At 46.0% G+C, this 21,833-nt stretch overlaps 1 protein-coding gene across 1 annotated transcript; it reads right to left on the bottom strand.

Annotated features, from left to right (window-relative positions):
• Positions 1-7,620: 7,620 nt before the first annotated feature.
• Positions 7,621-14,717, bottom strand: LOC135981452 (uncharacterized). The gene has a single exon (XM_065584065.1). It carries the CDS (start codon positions 14,302-14,304, stop codon positions 9,052-9,054), a length of 5,253 nt encoding a protein of 1,750 aa, XP_065440137.1. The 5' UTR covers positions 14,305-14,717; the 3' UTR covers positions 7,621-9,051.
• Positions 14,718-21,833: the final 7,116 nt, after the last annotated feature.

The raw sequence follows: 21,833 nt of genomic DNA, 5'->3' as shown, positions 1-21,833 counted from the left end.
AAGCAAACAGAGCCCTGCAAAGCAACAGACAATTATCTTAAATCTTCATATTGCATCGCCTGCACCAATCACAATCACCTCCTAGAATTACAAGCACTGCACTCCCAAGCATAAAATGGCCTTCAGCTTCAAATTGCTGCCTCAAGGCATCCCTGAACCTTATGGCCCCGCGCTGCGCCCATCTAATAGCCCTGATCTCTGGCTGTTCAAATTCAGCCTCCAGGCGCTAAGCCTCAGCGGTCCAGCCCTGAGTGAAGTTTTCACCCTTCCCTTCACAAATATTATGGAGCATATAGCACGCAGCTATAAGCATAGGAATATTGTCATCGAACAGGTCCAGCTTCCCATATAGGCAGCAACAGCGGGCCTTTAAATGGCCAAAAGCACACTCCACAGTCATTCTGCACTTGCTCAGACTGTTGTTGAACCGCTCCTGGCTGCTGTCAAGATGCCCCATGTATGGCTTCATAAGTCACAGCATTAAGGGGTAGGCGGGGTCTCCCAGGATCTCAACGGGCATTTAGACTTCTCCTACTGTGATATTCTGGTCCGGGAAGAAAGTCCCTGCTTGCAGCTTCCTGAACAAGCCAGTGTTCCAAAAGATGCGTGTGTCATGCACCTTTCCAGACCAGCCTGCATTAATGTCAGTGAAACACCCACGGTGATCAACAAGTGCCTGGAGAACCATTGAGAAATATCCTTCCGATTAATGTATTTGGTGGCTAGGTGGTCTGTTGCCAGAATTGGAATGTGCGTGCCATCTATCGCCCGTCCACATTTAGGGAAGCCCATTTGTGCAAAGCCATCCACTACGTCATGCACATTGCCTAGACTCATGGTCTTTCGGAACAGGATGTGATTAATGGCCCTGCACACTTCTGTCAACACAAGTCCAATGGTCGACTTTCCCACCCCGAACTGGTTAGCGACTGATCGGTAGCAGTCTAGAGTAGCCAGTTTCCACAGTGCAATCACTATGCGCTTCTCCAATGGCAGGGCAGCTCTCATTCTTATGTCCTTGCGTTGCAGAGCAGGGGCAAGCTCATCACACAGTCCCATGAATGTGGCTTTCCTCATCCGAAAGTTCTGCAGCCACTGCTGGTCATCCCAGACGTGCATCATGATGTGATCTCACCACTCGGTGCTTGTTTCCTGAGCCCAAAAGCGGCGTTCCACTGTGGTCAGCACCTCTGTGAATGCCACAACCAATCTCATGTGGTAGGTACTACGCATGGTGAGATCAATGTCACACTCCTCTTGCCTTTGTAGTTAAAGGAATAACTCCTCTGCCACTCGTGACATGGTAATCAGAGCGAGCAGCATATTAGTCAACAGTGTGGGATCCATTCCTGCAGACCAAAGAGGCAGAGCGCACAGTGCACAAACTGTTGAAAGATGGCTCCAAATGCAGACGGAAGCACAGGGATTGCTGGGATGTGAAGTAATGCATATCAGGGCATTGGGACAGGACCCAGGATGCCCTGCTACCCCCTCTGCCTTCCCACAACTCTTAGCGGCAGAAGAGGAAGAGATGCTCTGGGGGATAGCTGCCCAGAATGCACCACTCTGAATACTGCTGCAAGTGCCGCAAGTGTGAACACGCTATTGCGCAGGCAGCTGACAGTGTGAACACACAACAGAGGTTTCCCTTCAGTGCTCTCTGAGCAGCGCTGTAACTCTGCCAGTGTAGACGTACCCTTTTGTGAAGTGTGCAGTGACTCAGGTCACTCCTGTGGAAATCTGCCTCTTTCAGTAGGGACCGGAAGAGATACATACATCCACTCCATAGCTAATGTTATGCTGAGTGACACTGGTGACTGCATGGGTCACAGAGCTCTTTGAGACTGTGTGTGAACATACCCTTCAATTAATATAACTGTCAGAATAAATTAATCACAAATCCCCGCCCCCCCTCCCCCCAAGACCAAAAAGGTTGTGAACTCGCCCAGGAGTGTTGCTGAGTGTTCTTTGGGTGAGGGAATGCAGAACATACACAACTGAGAAAGTCTCAGACGCAGGAAAAAGTCAAGCAGCAGCCTCAGCCTGTGAGCAGTGTGACCCTGAGAAGCCTGCCTAGAGGAAGGATCTGGGTCTGGTGCTGGTGAAAGAGGCTTGGGGCTGTACACAAAGAAGCTCTCCCGTGTTTTTTTGGTTCCTCCTGCGTTTGGAGAAGCAGGCCTTTGTATATTACTTGTAAATAAACAAGACTGCATAAAAGAAACTACTAGTCACCATCATCCATTTCCATTCCCAACTGGAACATCCCCAAGCCCCAAACTTTGACTAGCTGCTCAGGTCAAAAAGGGGCAACACTAACTTAGCCTCATATGCATTCACTGCACAACCTCACTTCACCCCAAACACTGATAAAAAGTGACATCACAATACCTCAGGTTCCACAAGACTATAATTCACACTTTTTGTTCCTTAGTCAATGACTAATCCACTAACCCTTAGTGCCGCCCAACCAGGTCACTGAAGGTTTTGTGCATTAGTTACATCATCTGAAAAAAAAAATGTTTATGATTCTTTGTTCTTACATATTTGTTTTGTCATCAGAACTTTGCAGAGATGGATAAATATTAACTCAATTGTACAGTTGGCCTAAATACAGAGATTTTAACAGCTTGTAAGAGGCACCATGGCTTAGTGGGGGAAAGTATGGAGTCTAACACTGCATAAATTAGTGTTCTGTTCATGACTCTGCCACAAGCTACCTTAGCAAATCACGTAAACTTTCTGTAACTGATCCTCAGCTTCTATAAACTGAGGCCGCTCCATTTGCTCATTACGCTAGCACACTAACTGAAGATTATCTGTGCCCATTATTCCATGTAGGAATTGGGGGTGGTCAGATTAACACCTAAGAGTGGAATTGTGTGAGCTCAGAGATTTATTTGGGCTCTTCAGGGAAAGACTAGGAACTCAGAATTTGTGCACATTGCTCTCAGAGCAGGAGTCCTCTGCACTGGTCAGAAGGAGTCTTTATTTACCAAACCTTAGCGCTTCCTTTGACTTTTCTATAGTAGGTCATTTCAGTGATGATGATGAAAATATTCTTCCTTCATGTTTTTACTCTTTTTATAAAATAATGGTACTTTCTTAAATATTGCCCTGTACTTGCCCTTGAAAAGGTGCCTCTTGCATAAGCCAATGTCAAAATCCGTTTACAATTTCATGGTTTAATGTGATTTTGTCAGATAGATCAAGGGATAGAAACAAACATTAAACTGCAAAAAATTTAAAAAGGAGCAATCTTAAAGTCGTCATCTCAAATTTATTTACAATGTTCAGAACACAATCCAATTGCCATTGAGACCTAACCCTAAAGAGTGAAAACATGAGGGGGTTGTTTTTTTAAGCTAGTGGGAAAAATAAAATTACCTTATAATAGGATCAAGGTTTCAACCTTAACTATGAAAAGACTATCACATTTTTGTAGTAAACCACATATACACCTCTACCTCGATATAATGCTGTCCTTGGGAGCCAAAAAATCTTACCCGCCCCCCCGGAGCACTACTTTATCCTAATTTGTGTTATATCGGGTCACATTACACTGCTCTACAGCCAAAATGCTTCTGAAATAAATGTAGTCAAACTTTTCTAATTCTGGATCACTGAGAATGAAAATGATGCTTAAAATTGTTGATTGGCTCTAGTTTTCAAGATATGCTATTGGGTCAGTATATACGACCCTTGACTTGGGAATGGCGGAGGATAAGTGAGTTATAAAGGGAAGGCATCTCAATTTAAACCAGAAATGACTAAAATACATCTTTGACTGGATCTATGAATAAATCTATGACTGGGTTTGGACAGTACTTGCTTTTTAGGCAAAACAATGAATGATGCAATCTGAAGCTGGTATTGCGGCATACATGATATGAATTGCATCATGTTATTCCTAGAAGTCATGGATGATGCAATCATAACGAAGCTTACATCACTCTGCTGAACAAATTGCCCTATATCAGTTCTAGAAATCATACAGTGTCGTGCTCTCTTATTTGTCAGTGTTTGATTTTGCAAAGACACATATTTCTGTTTAGCCAAAGTGAGCAGAGATGCCTCGTACTTGTGTGAACAGTGCAGATAACTTCTGCTATGTTTGTGGTGAAGTGACTTTTGCATCACAAAAGCACAGTATAATCACTATGGTTAAGAAAGCCTATCACCTTTATTTTGGCTGCAAAATTGGAGATCAGGACAAGAGGTGGGCCCCACACATATGCTGCAACACTTGTGCAACAAATCTTCGCCAGTGGTTGAACAGGAAAAGGAAATCTATGCCTTTTGCAGTGCCAATGATTTGGAGAGAGCCAACAGATCATACCAGCAATTGTTACTTCTGCATGGTGCCTCCAGTTGGGAAAGGTGTGTCAAAGAAGAAAAAGTGGACTGTGCATTATCCAAACATTCCATCAGCTATACGCCCAGTACCCCATGGAGAAGGACTGCTGGTTCCTGATGCACCAGAATCATTCTCACTTGAGTCAGATGAGGAAAAGGATGAAACTTCTGGTCCTGAACCATCAATGTCACAGGACCCACATTTTCTCCCATCCTCCTCCTCTGAACCACACCTCATAACACAAGGTGAACTGAATGACCTTGTCAGGGATTTGGAACTACCCAAGAGTAAGGCAGAGCTGTTGGGCTCCAGACTACAGCAGTGGAATCTCCTGGCAGGTGATGTTAGGGTTTCCATGTCCCGTGACCGTCAAAAGGATCTTGTCCCATTCTTCTTCATGGAAGGTGATCTTGTAGCCTGCAACAACATCGATGGTGTGATGGCAGCCCTCAACATCGTTCACGATCCAGATGAGTGGAGACTGTTCATTGATTCATCGAAGATGAGTCTTAAAGCTGTTTTACCGCATAATGGCAATGTTTTGCCATCAATTCCAGTTGGTCATGCAGTCCATATGAAGGAAACCTATGACAACATGAAACAACTTTTGAGGTGCATAAACTATGACCAACATCAGTGGCAGCTTTGTGGTGATTTGAAGGTTGTTGCTCTCTTGCTTGGTCTGCAGACTGGATACACAAAGTACTGCTGTTTTCTCTGCGAATGGGATAGTCGTGCAAGAGATTCCCACTACATCAACAAAGATTGGCCACTCCAACAGTCATTGGAGCCTGGGAGGAAAAGTGTTCAGCATCCACCACTTGTTGAATCAAGGAAGATTTTGTTACCACCCTTACACATCAAGCTGGGTCTGATAAAGAACTTTGTCAAGGCCATTGACAAAACACAAGCAGCTTTCAAGTACCTCCATGGAAAATTTCCAAGGTTAAGTGAAGCTAAGATAAAGGAAGGTGTCTTTGTTGGTCCTCAGATTCGTGAACTTCTTCGAGATGATGCATTTGACCATGCACTGCGTGGCAAGGAAAAGACGGCATGGAAAGCCTTCCAGTTAGTGGCAATAAAATTTCTCGGAAACAACAAGGCAGACAACTACAGGTTGTTGCTGGAAAACCTCCTCAAGGCATACAAAAGCCTTGGTTGCAACATGTCACTAAAGATACATTTTTTGCACTCTCATCTAGATTTTTTTCCACCGAACTGCAGAGCAGTGAGCGACGAGCACGGCGAACTATTTCACCAGGACATTGCAACAATGGAGAAACACTATCAGGGCAAATGGAGCCCATCAATGCTTGCAGACTATTGCTGGACAGTGACAAGAGATGCTCCATTTAATTAATACAAGAGACAAGCCAAGAAGCACCAAGTAGACACTGAATAGGACTAAACTATGTACAGAATAGTTTTTTGCCTTTTGTTTTATAATAAATTTTATTTATATAACCCTTTTGCGGATTTTTAAAGTGTTACATAAACAGGACAGGTGAAATATTATCATGTAAAGCAACCATAAACACATGAAAAGACCTAGGTTTACAATTTATGATTAAAACTCTACTACCTACACAATATACATAGACATAAAATGTAAAAACTTAAATATCTTAGAAACAGTAGCCAATCAGTTGTTTTAATTGTCATATTTGAATTCAGCACATCAAAATACATAATAAATAGCACATTTTATCTCTGAAGCAGACGACTTCTCAAAAATTGTAGACCAGTGTTATATCGGGGTAGAGGTGTACATGCAAAGTTGGAACTTGTGGTGTCATCTAAAACCCATTGAAGTCAATGGGAGTGTTTGAGTTGACTTCTTTTGGCTTTGGATCAGGCCCTAGGATCCAAGTTCTAGGTCTGAACACACAACCCTGTTGATTTGGATGAAAATTGGAAAACCAGCAGGGGGGAATGGAGGATACATGGAGCCCTTGACATCTGGTTAGCAGACCCAGCAGCGTCAACCACTTCTGTAATTGTCTATAGATGGGAGGAGCTGGGTGACACACAGAATCCCTGGCATGAGGAACTCAGGGAGTCCCTGAAATAGAGGGGGATGGGAGAGTGGCACACAGAGAACTTTTGTGTGGGAATGATGGGATGCAACAAACTCCTGGTGTGTACCATGATCTCAGTCTACAGAAGCAACAAAGTGTGTGCCCTCTAGGTATATATTACTCTAGAGCCCATAAGTTTGCTAGGTGCCTCACAGACAGGTGAAGTTTGGCATGCCTTGTTCCTACCATGATTATTTTACTTCTCCATATCTCCTTTATCTGTTCCCTCTTGCTATCTGTCTCTGAGCCAGCCCTCCCCTCCATCTAAAATAGCATTGTTATTGTCAGCTATAGAGACACCCTTATGTTCTTAATGAACCACAATTAGCCAATAGAGGGCAATATATTCACACAGATATAGGGCCAAACCATGCCATTTAGGCAGTGGCCCAAGGAGGGGGAAGAGTTGAGATGCACTGTCCTACAGGAGTGTGTCTCAGAGGCACAATCCGTCCCAAGCAGCCCAGTGCCTGGTGTAATTCCCCACCCTGTAGGCTTGCTTACTCCACCATGGGCTGGTGAGAAGAGGGGGAAATGCCAGTGCCATGGTCCTACCTGCTGTTCGCCTACAGGGGGATCTGAGAGAGCCTGGCCTGAATACGACATATTGGCAAATTGATGGTAGAGACGCTAAAATGATGGACACGTTTGTGTAAAACCTATTCTTCATTTCCATAGTTGTGGTCCCATTTTTCATGTGCTCCTGTTTTAAAGGACAGCTCAAAGTAAGATCCTCAGGAGGAAGGTCACGGCATGAGCCAATGAACTGTAGTTTGGCATTTGGCTATGAGAGCAACTGACTTGAAAACCACTTTAATGACATCCGCGAGTCCCCAGACACTTGAAAAATCACCAGCAATGCAGTCTCCTGGAGAATGCCCAGAGAGTGAGGGTCAAAATCAAGCACCTGATTCCAAAAGTGTCTGAGAGATGAACATTCTAAAATGGGGCTGATATAGGTTGAGGATCTATGCCAGGATTCATTGTTGCATATAAATGTAGATGCAGATATAAATTATTTTCTAGGCATATGTAATCACTATATTGTATTCAGATACTTCAGAGAATTGCCTATTTCAGCTACACATATTTTTTCCAACAATTATATTCATAAGTTATGCATATGTGCAGTAAATAAGCTGCCTATTTATTAAGGCATATGGACATAGTGTCTGTAAAAGACTTCCATTGGTAAAAGCTTTCCTTGTGTAAGCGGGGGAATGGTCCCGCTATTGTGGGGAAATTTCCTGACTTCTGCACTACCCCGGTGAGGTGGGCAAGCGAAAGGATCTGAGTCCCCGCTCCCACTTCCTTTACCCAGAGGCCTCCCTGCCCTTGAGGGCTCCCCTTCCACTCTCCTGTCTGGCTGAGTCCTCGTAACCCCAACAAGGCTGGGCCCAGGATTCCTGGGGGGCTCGACCCCCAACCCTGCTGTGGTCACCTAGGACAGGGGCTAGGGTGTCCCCACTCCGGGGTACTCTCTTTACACTGGGCACCTCCCTGACCCACTGATTATTCCATACAATTTAAAGCAAATACAAGTTGTTTAATTAACAATTAATCTAAAGAAAGGAACAAGGAAAAATGGGAAAGGTTAAAGGAAAACACATCACCCTGCTCTGTGGCAGGGAACATCACAACCAGTGTCTCTGGAATGTCAGGGCAGGTCACAGTCTGCTTCTTGTAGGTCCCAGGCCTCCTTCTCAGGCCCAGGCCGTGCTGCAGAGACGCTGCGGGTTGGACACTTGCAATGGTGGTGGCCACACACCTCCGGGCTTTGAGTGGTGGGACCCTTCTTCCCAGCGTCAGCCCCCCGTAGGGTTAAGGTCCCCCTCCCGGTCTGGCCTGCAAGGGCCCTTGTCTGGGGGTGTCTTTCTGTGCTGGGCCCTTTGCCCAGGTTCCCCCTTGGCTGGCCCCACTTGCTCACCACACCTGGCTCTGCGGCTGCAGCTCTGCTCCCAGCACAGGGTCTGCTCTCCCCGGGCTGCGTCTCTGGCTCTGTGGCTGCAGCTCCACTCCCAGCACAGGATCTGCTCTCCCTGGGCTGCGTCTCTGGCTCTGTGGCTGCTGCTCCGCTCCCAGCACAGGATCTGCTCTCCCTGGGCTGCGTCTCTGGCTCTGGATCTGGCACGGTTCTGCCCTCCAGCTCAGCTTGGGCCCCTGCTCTCTCCTTAGCTCGGCCCCACTCAGTCTGACTCAGGCCATTCCAGTTCACACGGAGGACGGGACCCCCTCTGGCCTCCTGACTCCCTGATTAGCCTGCCCGCCCTGTCAATCAGGCTGATCTGGAGCATTGGCCTCTCCCCATGGTTCCTGGGGACTGTCAGTCTCAGGCTCCTGATTTGCCCTCGACCCTTCCCCTTTTAGTGCTGGGAGCTAGCCAACCAAAACACCCCCACTGAATGTTAGTAAGGGGGCAACAGTCCCCTTACATTCCCCCTTGCTAAAATACTGCCACATCCACAATATTCACACCGGTACATCCGGGCCCCATGGTAACAACATAACCCATGTCATTGTATATCAACAACCCATTAACAATTATCAAAAGAACATTTAACATATTTAACATTCCACATCTACTTCTTAATACCATACATAACAATATTCATTAAAACACTACATAGAACCAATAACATAATTATCTCTAAGTCTAACAGGAAGTACACCCTTGTTAGCCCTCTGGGACCTTCTTAAGACTGGTGGTTCGTTACCCATATTTTCTATTTCCCTATCCTCGGGTAATACTGGGTCAGTTTGAAGGAGCTGGCCATTCTCGTTAGGGTTTGGGTTTGCCCCACTCGGTCCCTCTCTATATTCGGTTTGTGGGACTAGAACCATTTCCCAATTGGTTTCAGCCTCCTCGGGGTGTACTGATCTACGCCTCCTATGGTCCCTGTCTGGACTAAGAGTGCAATGTTTCAACTGGTCCCTATGTACTACTCTCTCAGGACCTCCTCGTTCAGGCCGGATGGTGTAAACTGGTAGCTCAGGATTGTTGTGAGCGACTACAATGTGGGGATTTGACTCCCATTTGTCCTGTATTTTATTACGCCCCCGGTGTCTATGGTTACGAACTAGTACACGGTCACCAGGCCTGATGAGAGCCCCACTGGACTTGCGATCATAAGTCCTTTTCCTACTCCGGGCTGTGTCTTTAGTTGTATTGAGAGCAACGTCACAGGCTATCTTCAGCCTGTCATGGTGACCTTTGACCCAGTCATCCAAATTGGTCACCTCATCCTCCTCAGGGCCCTCTCTGTCCAGAATATCCAATGGCAACCTGGGATCCCTCCCAAACATGAGATAAAAAGGAGCGTAACCTGTCGATGAATGGACATGGCTGTTATAGGCCAACACCAGCTCAGGAAGATGTTCCTGCCAGGCTCGCTTCTTTTCTGGCGGGAGCGTTCTTAGCATGTCATGCATTGTCCGGTTAAATCTCTCGCACTGAGCATTTCCTTGCGGGTGATAGGGTGTTGTTCGGCTTTTGGCTATGCCATACAATTTACACAATTCAGATATCACCTCTGATTCAAAATTCCTCCCCTGATCCGAGTGTAACCGTGCCGGACAACCATAGTACACAAACCAGTGTTTTATGAGGGCTTCAGCCGTTGTCCGCGCTGTCTGGTTTCTAGTTGGAACTGCAACAGTGAATCGGGTGAACATGTCCGTGAGAACCAGTATGTTCTCATACCCCTCTGAAGATCTCTCTAGCCGTGTGTAATCCATCGCTAGGACCTCCATTGGGGCAGTCACATTAGTACAGGTCAAAGGGGCTCGGTTGGGAGGAAACACATCCTTGGCTAAGGCACACCGTTTGCACTGACGGATCCACACTTGCACGTCGCTACCCATTGTGGGCCAGTAATAGTTTCTCCTCATTACCTCCAGAGTGCTCCTGTCTCCAAAATGCCCCCCATGATCATGCCTGGCTTCATAAACTTGACGGCGGAGTGACACAGGCACCACTAACTGCCACACTTCTTCACCATCTCGGGGATGATATGTTACCCGGAACAGCACTCCACGATGTAATCTAAGTCGTTCCCACTGTCTGGCTAGCTTCTTAGACTGGGGGTATCTGGCCCCAAATCTCCGGTCTGGCCTCGTTTGGCTCATGACTGCCACTAAGACAGGTCCAACATCACCTTCTCGTTGCAGAGTTTGAATCTCCTCCCATGAGTACCCCGAGATTATTGCGCTCTCTCCTCTTACCAGGTTTTGTACTGCATCCTTTACCGTCACTTCGTCCTCGGGCTTTGGATTCTCTAGCCACAAACACGTACGCACAACATCTGCAGGAATGACTAGGAAGTCTTTCTCCAGATCCTCGCCCTCTTCTGACTCCTCCTCCAGAGGCAATCTAGACAGGGTGTCAGCATTGATGTTCTGCCTTCCAGGTTTATACTGTACTTCAAAAGTGAACTCAGCGAGTTGGGCCACCCAGCGGTGTTCAATTGCACCTAAGTTAGCCGTTGCCAGGTATCGGAGTGGATTGTGGTCTGAGATTACCGTGAATTTAGAGTACACTAAATAATCCTTAAATTTTTCAGTGATAGCCCACTTCAAGGCCAACAGTTCTAGTTTAAAAGCACTGTAGTTTTTGTCATTTCTTTCTGACCTCCTCAGCCCTCGGCTCGCATATGCGATCACACGCTCGGCCCCCTCTTGCTTCTGGCTGAGCACCGCACCTAGGCCGTGCAGGCTCCCGTCTGTTGTCACTATAAATGGCAGGCTAAAGTCAGGATATGCAAGCACAGGTGGTGACATCAGCCGATGTCTTAATTTGTCAAAAGCTGTCTGACAGGCATCATCCCACACAAAACATTGATCCCTTCCCTTCCTTTGGGCAGGCTGGCCCACTAGTCCATATAGTGGTGCAGCAATGTGTGCAAACTTTGGAACAAATCGTCTGTAATAGCTCATGAAACCTAGAGCCTGCCGCACTTGCTTGGCATTCTTGGGGACCGGCCAATTTTCCAGCGCCCTGGTCTTCTCTTCATCTACCTGGATTCCATCCTTTGAAATCACATGGCCCAAGAATTTGACTTTTTCACGTAGGAGGCAGCACTTACTTGGCTTCAGCTTCAATCCATGTTCCTTCAATCGTGTGAAAACCAAGTCCAATTTTTCCATATGACTCTCAAAATCCTTGGAAAACACAATAACATCGTCCAGGTATATCAGCAAAGTGTCTAAGATATAGTCTCCTAACACCCCCTCCATTAGTCTCTGGAACGTAGCAGGTGCATTACACAAGCCGAATGGCATACGTGTCCATTCAAACAGCCCAAACGGAGTCGTCACTGCTGTCTTTTCCCGGTCTCGTTCTTCCACTGCAACCTGGAAATAACCAGAAGTTAAATCGAGGGTTGAAAACACTCTTGCACTTCCTAATGCATCCAGTGACTCTTCCACCCGGGGTAGCGGGTAGGCATCCTTGTGCGTTACCTCATTCAGTTTCCTGTAGTCACAGCAAAATCGCACCCCACCATCTTTTTTTATTACAATCACTGCGGGTGATGCCCACGGACTGTGGCTTTCTTTAAGGACACCTTGAGTCACTAGGTCCAGAATGTGTTTTTTTACCTCCTGGAACACTCGTGGTGAGATCCGCCGGTGTCTCTGTTTTATCGGGACAGCATCTCCAGTGGCTATTTGGTGTGTCACTGTGGTGGTGTAACCAAAGTCCTGCTCATCCCTGGAAAAGACCTCCTGATGTTTCTCCAGTAGCGCCCGCAAACGGCCAACCTGTGTAGGGGTTAGCTGTTGGAGGTCCACTTGGACTGGAATGGGTAGCTCTCCATCAGGTGCCGCTTGCGATGTGGTAACCTGTGTGCCTTTTTTTACTTCTATCACCCGCAGCTCATCCCCATTTTCTTCCAAGGCCACCCCCAATGGGGGCACCACTCCTTCAGGACGGTGTACCTCTGCCACTCTGGTTCGGGGGTACAATTTTATGGCCTTCTTACTTGAGTTTAACAGCCTGACTGGCACTTTTCCTTTGCTGGCATTAGCAAGTACATTTGCAACCAGGAGCCCATTAGGGAGACTGGCCCCAGGTGTTGGCTCGACAAGCACTCTGTATCCGTCAAAGTCGCTTGGCACCCGGCAGCGCCCATCAATAATCTTCTCACTCCAGGGAGGTATAACCACCTTCTGTCTCCCTGCCACCTTAACATAGCCAATTTGTCCCGTTGGACCCGGGAAACGTCCATGTCTCTCCACTTGGGCTAGTACCCGCTTCAGTGTAGCGTCCTTCCTAGGCTGCCCGTGACGGTTCATCTCCAGGGTTCCTTCTCCTACCAACAGTAATTCTTTCAGCTCTCTTATAATATTCATCCCGAGAATTCCCGGTACTCTGTTCTCCATTAAAGTCTTTCCTGAAGCTGTGTCCTTTAGGATAAAAATGCATTTCCCAGGGATTGTTCGACCCATGTACCCTACATCAGCTTCAAGACACCCCACCACAGGGATGGCAAGTCCATTAGCTGCCGTTAGCTGTACAAATCGGGTATTATGCATGGTCAGATCTCTCTCTTTTAAGTAGTTTCGGAAATATGATTCAGAAATAGTGGTGACTTCTGAGCCAGTGTCTATCAAACAGCGGGTTCTCACCCCTGCTATGGTTATATCCACTGTCAAGCAGTCCCCGAAAGCTCGGCCACAGAAATCGTTGAATACACTAACATCATCAGGGTCCTTTTCCTTGCTGCTGACACACTGCCCTTTTCCTAGGGACAGCCGTAGAAACCCTTCAGTCCCCACTTGGCCTTCTGATGGTTGGCTGCTTGCTCCCGGTGCCTTTTGAATTTCAGGCGCCTGGGACTCCAGTCTCCTTCTCAGTGTACAATCTCGGCTAGTATGTCCTGGCCTTTCGCAAGTATAACAAATGTATCTTCCCAGCTCGTCCTTCAGTGGAGATCTTCGGGATCCTGGGGCCCTTGGATATCTTGGCATATTAGTGGGAGGTTTTCCTTTCATCACCTCAGTCATCACTTTCAGCATCTCCCCCTGCTGGACCGCCAGTTTTTGGACAGCTTCACTCAAGCTTTCCAATGTTAGCTGTGTTTGGGGCAGGGCCTTTTCCCCAGCAGCTGCATTCACAAGGCCGCCACTTCGTGTACGGGGGTTAGTCTTTGCTGTCTCTGCCACAGGAACTTCCTCTTCTTCTGACCACATAATAGCAGCCTGCATGAGTTCATGGAACTTCTTACTGGGCTCTTCCTTAAACCTCCTTTTCATTTCACGGCGGAGGGAATCATCCTGGAGCCCCAGCACTAACTGCTCTTTCAGAACCGTATCTGGGTCTGGAACTCGCTGAGGGTCTCGCCGCTCCACTCTGCTCATTTTCTCCTGGAGGTCATATGCATATGCCCGGATAGTTTCACCGGGCTCCTGCTTTCTCTCAAAGAACTCCTTTAGTCGGGTTCCAATAGGTACCTTGTCCCCATACACTTCTAGGAGGAGTTCAAATATCTTTTCCACATTTTTTTTGTCTGCCACTGCCATGAACTTTACTGTGGCCTTGGCCTGGCCCTTGAGGTGCTCCTCTATGAAGTCCACATGATCTTCTTCAGGTACTCTTAGCACACGCAGAGCCGCCTTCACAGACTTGACCCACTCCTCTACTGTAATGTCTCCTGGTCTAGTCGGGAAGCCACCAAACTCCGTGACCTTCCGCTCCCGTGGGACATAAATAGTAGGGGGTTTCTTAGCTTCTGCTGTCTGTTGCTCTATTACTGCCTTGGCCAGCGATAAGGCTTCTCTCTGTTCAGTTCTAGCTTGCTGTAATGCCTCCGCTTGGTCTGATAATCTGCGCTGAAGTTCAGCAAACTGGGTTCGTAGTTCTTCAATTCCAGCCATGGTAGGGTGCTCAACTAGGCCCGGACCATGCTACTAGAACTTAACCAGAAAACCAATGGGATGGACCCTGTGGATAGGATCCTGTTCGTGACGCCAATTATGTAAGCGGGGGAATGGTCCCGCTATTGTGGGGAAATTTCCTGACTTCTGCACTACCCCGGTGAGGTGGGCAAGCGAAAGGATCTGAGTCCCCGCTCCCACTTCCTTTACCCAGAGGCCTCCCTGCCCTTGAGGGCTCCCCTTCCACTCTCCTGTCTGGCTGAGTCCTCGTAACCCCAACAAGGCTGGGCCCAGGATTCCTGGGGGGCTCGACCCCCAACCCTGCTGTGGTCACCTAGGACAGGGGCTAGGGTGTCCCCACTCCGGGGTACTCTCTTTACACTGGGCACCTCCCTGACTCACTGATTATTCCATACAATTTAAAGCAAATACAAGTTGTTTAATTAACAATTAATCTAAAGAAAGGAACAAGGAAAAATGGGAAAGGTTAAAGGAAAACACATCACCCTGCTCTGTGGCAGGGAACATCACAACCAGTGTCTCTGGAATGTCAGGGCAGGTCACAGTCTGCTTCTTGTAGGTCCCAGGCCTCCTTCTCAGGCCCAGGCCGTGCTGCAGAGACGCTGCGGGTTGGACACTTGCAATGGTGGTGGCCACACACCTCCGGGCTTTGAGTGGTGGGACCCTTCTTCCCAGCGTCAGCCCCCCGTAGGGTTAAGGTCCCCCTCCCGGTCTGGCCTGCAAGGGCCCTTGTCTGGGGGTGTCTTTCTGTGCTGGGCCCTTTGCCCAGGTTCCCCCTTGGCTGGCCCCACTTGCTCACCACACCTGGCTCTGCGGCTGCAGCTCTGCTCCCAGCACAGGGTCTGCTCTCCCCGGGCTGCGTCTCTGGCTCTGTGGCTGCAGCTCCACTCCCAGCACAGGATCTGCTCTCCCTGGGCTGCGTCTCTGGCTCTGTGGCTGCTGCTCCGCTCCCAGCACAGGATCTGCTCTCCCTGGGCTGCGTCTCTGGCTCTGGATCTGGCACGGTTCTGCCCTCCAGCTCAGCTTGGGCCCCTGCTCTCTCCTTAGCTCGGCCCCACTCAGTCTGACTCAGGCCATTCCAGTTCACACGGAGGACGGGACCCCCTCTGGCCTCCTGACTCCCTGATTAGCCTGCCCGCCCTGTCAATCAGGCTGATCTGGAGCATTGGCCTCTCCCCATGGTTCCTGGGGACTGTCAGTCTCAGGCTCCTGATTTGCCCTCGACCCTTCCCCTTTTAGTGCTGGGAGCTAGCCAACCAAAACACCCCCACTGAATGTTAGTAAGGGGGCAACAGTCCCCTTACACTTGTCTTCAGTGGGACAAGATCAGTCCCATAGTAAAGAGTTTTTTCTAGGTTTGTATTTTAACAGAACAAGAAGTAATGGTCTCAAGTTGCAGTGCGGGAGGTCTAGGCTGGATATTAGGAAAAACTGTTTCACTAAGAGAGTGATGAAGCACTGGACTGGGTTACCTAGGGAGGTGGTGGAATCTCCATCCTTAGAGGTTTTTAAGGTCAGGCTTGACAAAGCCCTGGCTGGGATGATTTAGCTGGGGTTGGTCCTGCTTTGAGCAGGGGGTTGGACTAGATGGTCTGAGGTCTCTTCCAACCCTAATCTTCTATGATTAAGCCTACATGTGATATACTAAAGCTCTTAATTTGTAAGTATCTGAACAAATGACAAACAAGGAAGATTCTTCCAAGGGAATCCAGAGTCCAAAAAATGTTGAAAACCAAGGTAAATGTCTGCTAATATTTTCAATTCTTCGTCTAGTTTGTGGTTATCGGGTCATAAGATGAGGGACACTGAGGGCCAACAGTTGCCAACTTAGGTGCCTAAAATGAGGCATCTAACTAAGAGGTTTGATGTTCTGACCTATAACTCCATTTGGAAGTTCTGGGTGCTCAGCACTAATGAAAATCAGGCCACTTCATTAGATGGCTAACTACAGACTTACTTTAGCCCCCCCCCCCAAGTTGACATTTTGGGGTATTGTGTAAAATCTGCTGCTGTACAAGCTGAAGGAATTGTTAACTAAGTAGCTGGCAAGTTCTTCTTTCTTCCCTGGGTTTGTGACCTCAGAAAAAGACACCTGAATGTTTCAGGGTTGCTGACTTCTGGTCAGTCAACCACCAAAATAAACCCTCTTCCTTAACCCACCAGAAGCGGGTCCTGCCCATCCACACTCCCTTTGTCAATCCACATCCCCTTTATTTTGGAACCTCTGCACTCTCTGGAAGGCACAACAGAGTTTGGATTGAGGAACGTCAGAAAATGTTGGCTGTTGTCTGTGCAATGCAGCCATGGGAGCCCTAATAATCAACCCAATTATGTAGCCCTTATTCATGCTGAATAGTTCTTATGCAAATAGTGCCACTGAAATGAATTGGACTACTCATGTGAGAAAGTGCTAGCCAAGGTAAGTGTTGCAGAATCTGATCCAATGCTATTAATACTTATGTAGCACTTATGTTTTCAAAGAAAGTATATAAATTTTAACTATACCTCATAGAGCCTCTGCAAGGTTGGTGCAGCCTGCATTCTCCCATATGCATTAGAGTGTGGGGAGGGATTGTACCGTCCTGAAACATAACCACTCCTCCACCTGCCTCAGGAGCCAGTGGTCCTGCACTGCTCAAAATGCAGAATTGTGCCATAAAACCATGGTCCAATCCTACAGTTCTTTAATAAGAATAATTTGTGGTTGCTATATACTACAGATTGTATTCGTTTGCTGCAAAATTCTGACTGTTACTCTGACAGATTACAGCATACATCCCCAACTGGCTTTCCAGGCCTCAAACAGGGAAACAAAAATAACTTCTGATAGTTTTTAAGATTAACTCAAGGGTTAATAGCTTGGAAGCTATCTGGGAGGTATTGAATGTCCACTCTTTCTAAATATAGTGTAACAAAAAGATCATATATTGTGCCATGGGAAATATCTTTTTTTGTTTGTTTGAGAAGATGTTGCAAATATTTTGAGTCATGAGGGACTCAACATAAAATTAGCAATGCAAAAACCAACAAGGCCGATTTTGTTTAACAATTTACATCCTTAAGAATAAAAAGCACTGTGTCAGGGCTAATCTCCACTACTGAGATCAACCGGAGACTGTTTTATCTGTAATAGAAAAATAAATCAACAAAGCAGGAGAAAATATCAGATTTTCAATGACCTGTGAAATCAGGAAGACTTCAGGCCAGCCCTCTAGAATTAGAAAGATGCAGTCGTTTGCAACCACTGAGCCTTTTATCAAATATTTCAAATGCCCAACATGCAGGCTTTATGCAAATATTAACAACAATGGTCAAATGTTACTAGTCCCATTACACAAGTTTTCGGAGTCCTTTCTGCAATATGCTTGTACACGTCTGAGTGATGTTGACTTGCTTCTCAGGGCTGGTCTACACTACCACTTAAGTCGATGTAACTTATGATGGTCAGGGGCAGGGGTGCTGGAACAGTTTTTATAAAAGGGATGCTGAGAGCCATTGAATCAAACTGTAAACCCTATATATAATGGAAACCACTTCAAGCCAGGGAGTGTAACAGCATACCTAGTTCCAGCACCTATGTTCAGGGGTGTGAAAATGACACCAGCCTGAGTGACATAAGTTATGTCAACTTAAAGCAGTGTCCACACTGTTCTATGTCGGTGGGAGACTCTCTCCCATCAACATAGAGCATCTTCACCAGATGCGCTACAGAGGGGCAGCTGCATCGGTGCAGTGGGGCAGCTGCATCGATGTAGCGCAGTAGTGGAGACTTGCCCTCAGGCTCTGCTTTCCTAACCATAAATTTGTTTATTTCAAATTTATAAGCTGAGCTCCTCTACACTGTAATTTTCATATTTGCTTAGAAACTTACTGTAAATGCAAAAACTTAATATGATTTGAAACTGAAATGTCATGAGCTTTAAAATCTATGTATACTAGTTACTGTGTAACTGTATGATTAGGAAGATTTTCTTTTCTAGTTATGGGTCTGTGTTTCCCACAGAACAATGCAGTCCGTTTGACATCCAGATGACTCATATCAAGATGCTCCTGTGTGTTGGAAGCCTGAGGGGCACAGCTGGAATGGAACTGGAATTGGAATGTGAAGCAGTTCTGGAGCTTACACATTGATTTGGATACATACCTAACCATTAAAAATTAAATTAAATAGGATCTAGGATACTCTAGTGGAGACAAGTGCTGAGAAAAACAATTGGAATCATCTACCATGGGTGGAGAAATGATCACAGACACAGATTTTAACATGTCACTTGCCCCAGATGGATTGCTAATTCAGTGGTTGTTAAGAATGGCTCCAAATGGCACTTTCCTCCAACCTCAGGTTACCCACTGAGGGCAGGGGGACTGTCTCTTTCATATGCCCAGTGCTCCCCTGCTTGTGCCCAGCCACTAGGAAGCAGCCAGCGAGGAGGCAGCAAGTGGCTAGCAGGAAACAGAAGCTTCTCTTGAGCTTCTGCCTACCCTGCCTGTTCACCTGAGAGCCCCTGGGGAGGGAAATCGCAGATTGCATTCCACTTTCCACTTAAACTCATCTCAATGAGATATGTGAAGGAGAAAAAGCTCTCCTGCTAGTTCATTGCTGGGAATTCTATTCATATGATCAGCTAGCACATGTCAAGATAAGGCCTTAGCTCACTTGCTCTGAACAAGGAAGGCATATGATATTATAAAGTTCCGCTGCTGTAGGGCTCTCTCAGCAGCAGCAGCAAGAGATGGCCTAGCTGATGAAGAAAAGGTACAGGCAGGGAGGACCAGTACTACAGAAGCTCCATATCGACAGTTTAAGGACAGGTGGGTCAAATCAAGTATCCGCCCCTGCCACCTCCCCTCCCCCAATGTCCTCCTGAAAAGAGGGACAAGAACGGCTCCCATGATGGCTCCCTGTCTCCCATTCCCGCTATTACCTGGCAGGCAGAGAACAAATAGACATCCACCTCCACCCTGGGAAAGAGAGGTAGACACAGGAGGCCCCCCCTCCAGCAAGGCAAATCAATCTGCGGTTGGGCGCAAGAGTCCATTGACCTCTTCAGACCCTCCTCAAGTTCAGAATTTCACACTGAAAGAGAATTTGTAAATTGCACACATCTTGCTAATTCTGAGGATTTGTCCAAAACTTCAGAATCCGGGACTTTCAATTCATGCTGATTTGCTACGCCAAATAAGACACCACTGACTGAGGTTAAAGCTGCAATTCATCATGGCTATAGTAGTGACAGAATTATCCAACTCCTTGTAATAAATGGTTCAGTTCTCTTTGAATATATATCTAAGCTCTTGAAAAAGAAGGCATGATGCCAATGCAAGAAGGTTATTTCAAATCCATGATGAAAATAAAAACAGAAGGATAGAACGTAGAAAAAGAAATGTTGCATGCTGCAAGAGGAAAATGTAGAGAAAGACAAAGAAGTAAAGAAATGATTAACAATTAAAAAGCAGTCATGTGGGACAGCAGAGAAGGGATGGAAATGATGGCAACAGTTAGCACTTTACAGACACTGACTATCCAATCCGCTGATTACCTTTAAGAGTAGGTAAGTCTGCTATAGATGGGGAAAATGCAGCAAAGAAAGCTTAAGTGGTTTGATCAGAGCAAGGTTAAGCATTCAGAGTTTCCTTACATGGCCTGGGATAATATCGGTGCTAAAACTTTGGTGTGATTCCACAAATTCGCTGTACACCATAAATGATTCCTTCTGGTTTCAGGTAAAAAGAGAGACATCATCTTACCAAAGTATTTATTTCCTTTCTCTTAAAGGACAAAAAGCCACATTGTAACATAAAATACTTATTTCCGCTCAAGTGGCTAGGCGGGGTTAAATTCACAGACCTCAAATGCCTTCCCTAGGCCTTCAATCTTTGTTATAATAAGGACTGGTTGCATCCTAAGCATAACATCAGCTGGCTCAAAATTGAGCAAACAAATTCTTCCCCAAATTAACTTCCCATCCTTTCTTTCATTTAAGATCCTAGATCATCCTCAGGGAACCCAAGATAACTGGCTGGTAAATAACAACATTAAGTTTTGGAGGCAATATATTACCAAAGAGACATAGCAGGAATAACACCCAGTTCACAAACAGATAGCTCCAAATTTTTAAATGTAGGTGCATCAAGTTAGGTACTTCAGTCCATCTCGTGTCACCTAAATATGCAAGTATCTTATTTGTCTCTTAGGATCAGATTTTAAAATACATCTAGACACCCAACACCCATTGAAATCAATGTGTTTTAAGCAATAGGATGCTTTTGAAAATCCCACAAGCACCAATATACCTTTAAAAATCTGGCCCTTATAGACTTTAAACAAATAAATGTAAATCATAAAAATACAACTAAAATACAGAAAAACATATTAGTTATCTTGAAGAACCTTCATTAGCCTCCTGAGAGAGACAAACTCATATTGTATTCTCTCTCATCTTTCCCCTCTTCCACCCCTCCTTGTGTTGTCATCTCTTCCGGTTTATTTTTGTCTATTTAGATTGTCAACTCTTTGGGGGCAAGAAATACATCTTTATCAGTGCTGAAAATTGCCCTACTATAAAAATAATTAGCAATAATATTGACAGCAGTAGAGTTACTGCAGATTTAAAGCGACTCCACATTTAAACTGATGTAAATGAGACCAGAATCTGGCTATGCTTATGTATCCAAAGCTTACTCCAATCTTTGCAGATCCCATCTTTCACACTAGGTCCACATGAGTTTTGCCCTTCCTTTCCTCTTACCTAACCAAGAGAGTCACATGACTTGGCTCCCTTTTCCAACCATGAAACATCCCTTTCATATCAGCTACATGACAATACTCCTGTTCTCAGTCATCCAGCTATACTCCCCAATCCTCCCCTATCAGACAAGTTCTGCACCATCTCTCCTTTCCCATCCTGACCAATATTTTAAAATCCAGCTCTCAAATAGATTTCAAGAGTGGCAGATAATGAATGATGCTATAGAGAAAAAATGGGCTTGCTTTAGAGATGTGTGCCAAGAAATGGCCACAACTTCACTTGGACCAAGAGGATCAAGGAAAGAAGAGTGGATAGAGTCATAAATATAGAAATTGATTGAGGAAAGAAAAGCCTTTAAAAAGAGGCAAGCAGAGGTGGCATGACAAAAGCAATGCCCCCTGCAGCAGGAATATATAGAGAAAGACGAAGAAGTAAAGAAATTTTTCGGAAAGATGAGAGAGAATAGTTTGATAAAGAACCAAAAGAAGCCAAAGAAGCATCAGTGAAAGGTGACTAAGGAACAATTTCAGGTGTGTAAGCAACTGTCATCATGGTTCCAGAGTCAAAGTGGTATTGTAAAAGTGAAAAATGGAAGACTGTTAACAATGGAAGCAGAGCAAAACGAATGATGATGGGAACATTTTAATGCAGTACTCAACCAACCAGAGCCACAGTGGTATCATAAATGCAAAAAATGGAAGATTGTTAACAATGCAAACACAGCAAAAGGAACAATAGCAAGAACATTTTTAATGAGGT

Source organism: Chrysemys picta, chromosome 2, assembly GCF_011386835.1.
Source record: "Chrysemys picta bellii isolate R12L10 chromosome 2, ASM1138683v2, whole genome shotgun sequence".
Taxonomy (NCBI): domain Eukaryota; kingdom Metazoa; phylum Chordata; order Testudines; family Emydidae; genus Chrysemys; species Chrysemys picta.
The sequence above is the reverse complement of the archived record's forward strand: the minus strand, read 5'-3'. Positions and strand labels throughout refer to the sequence as shown.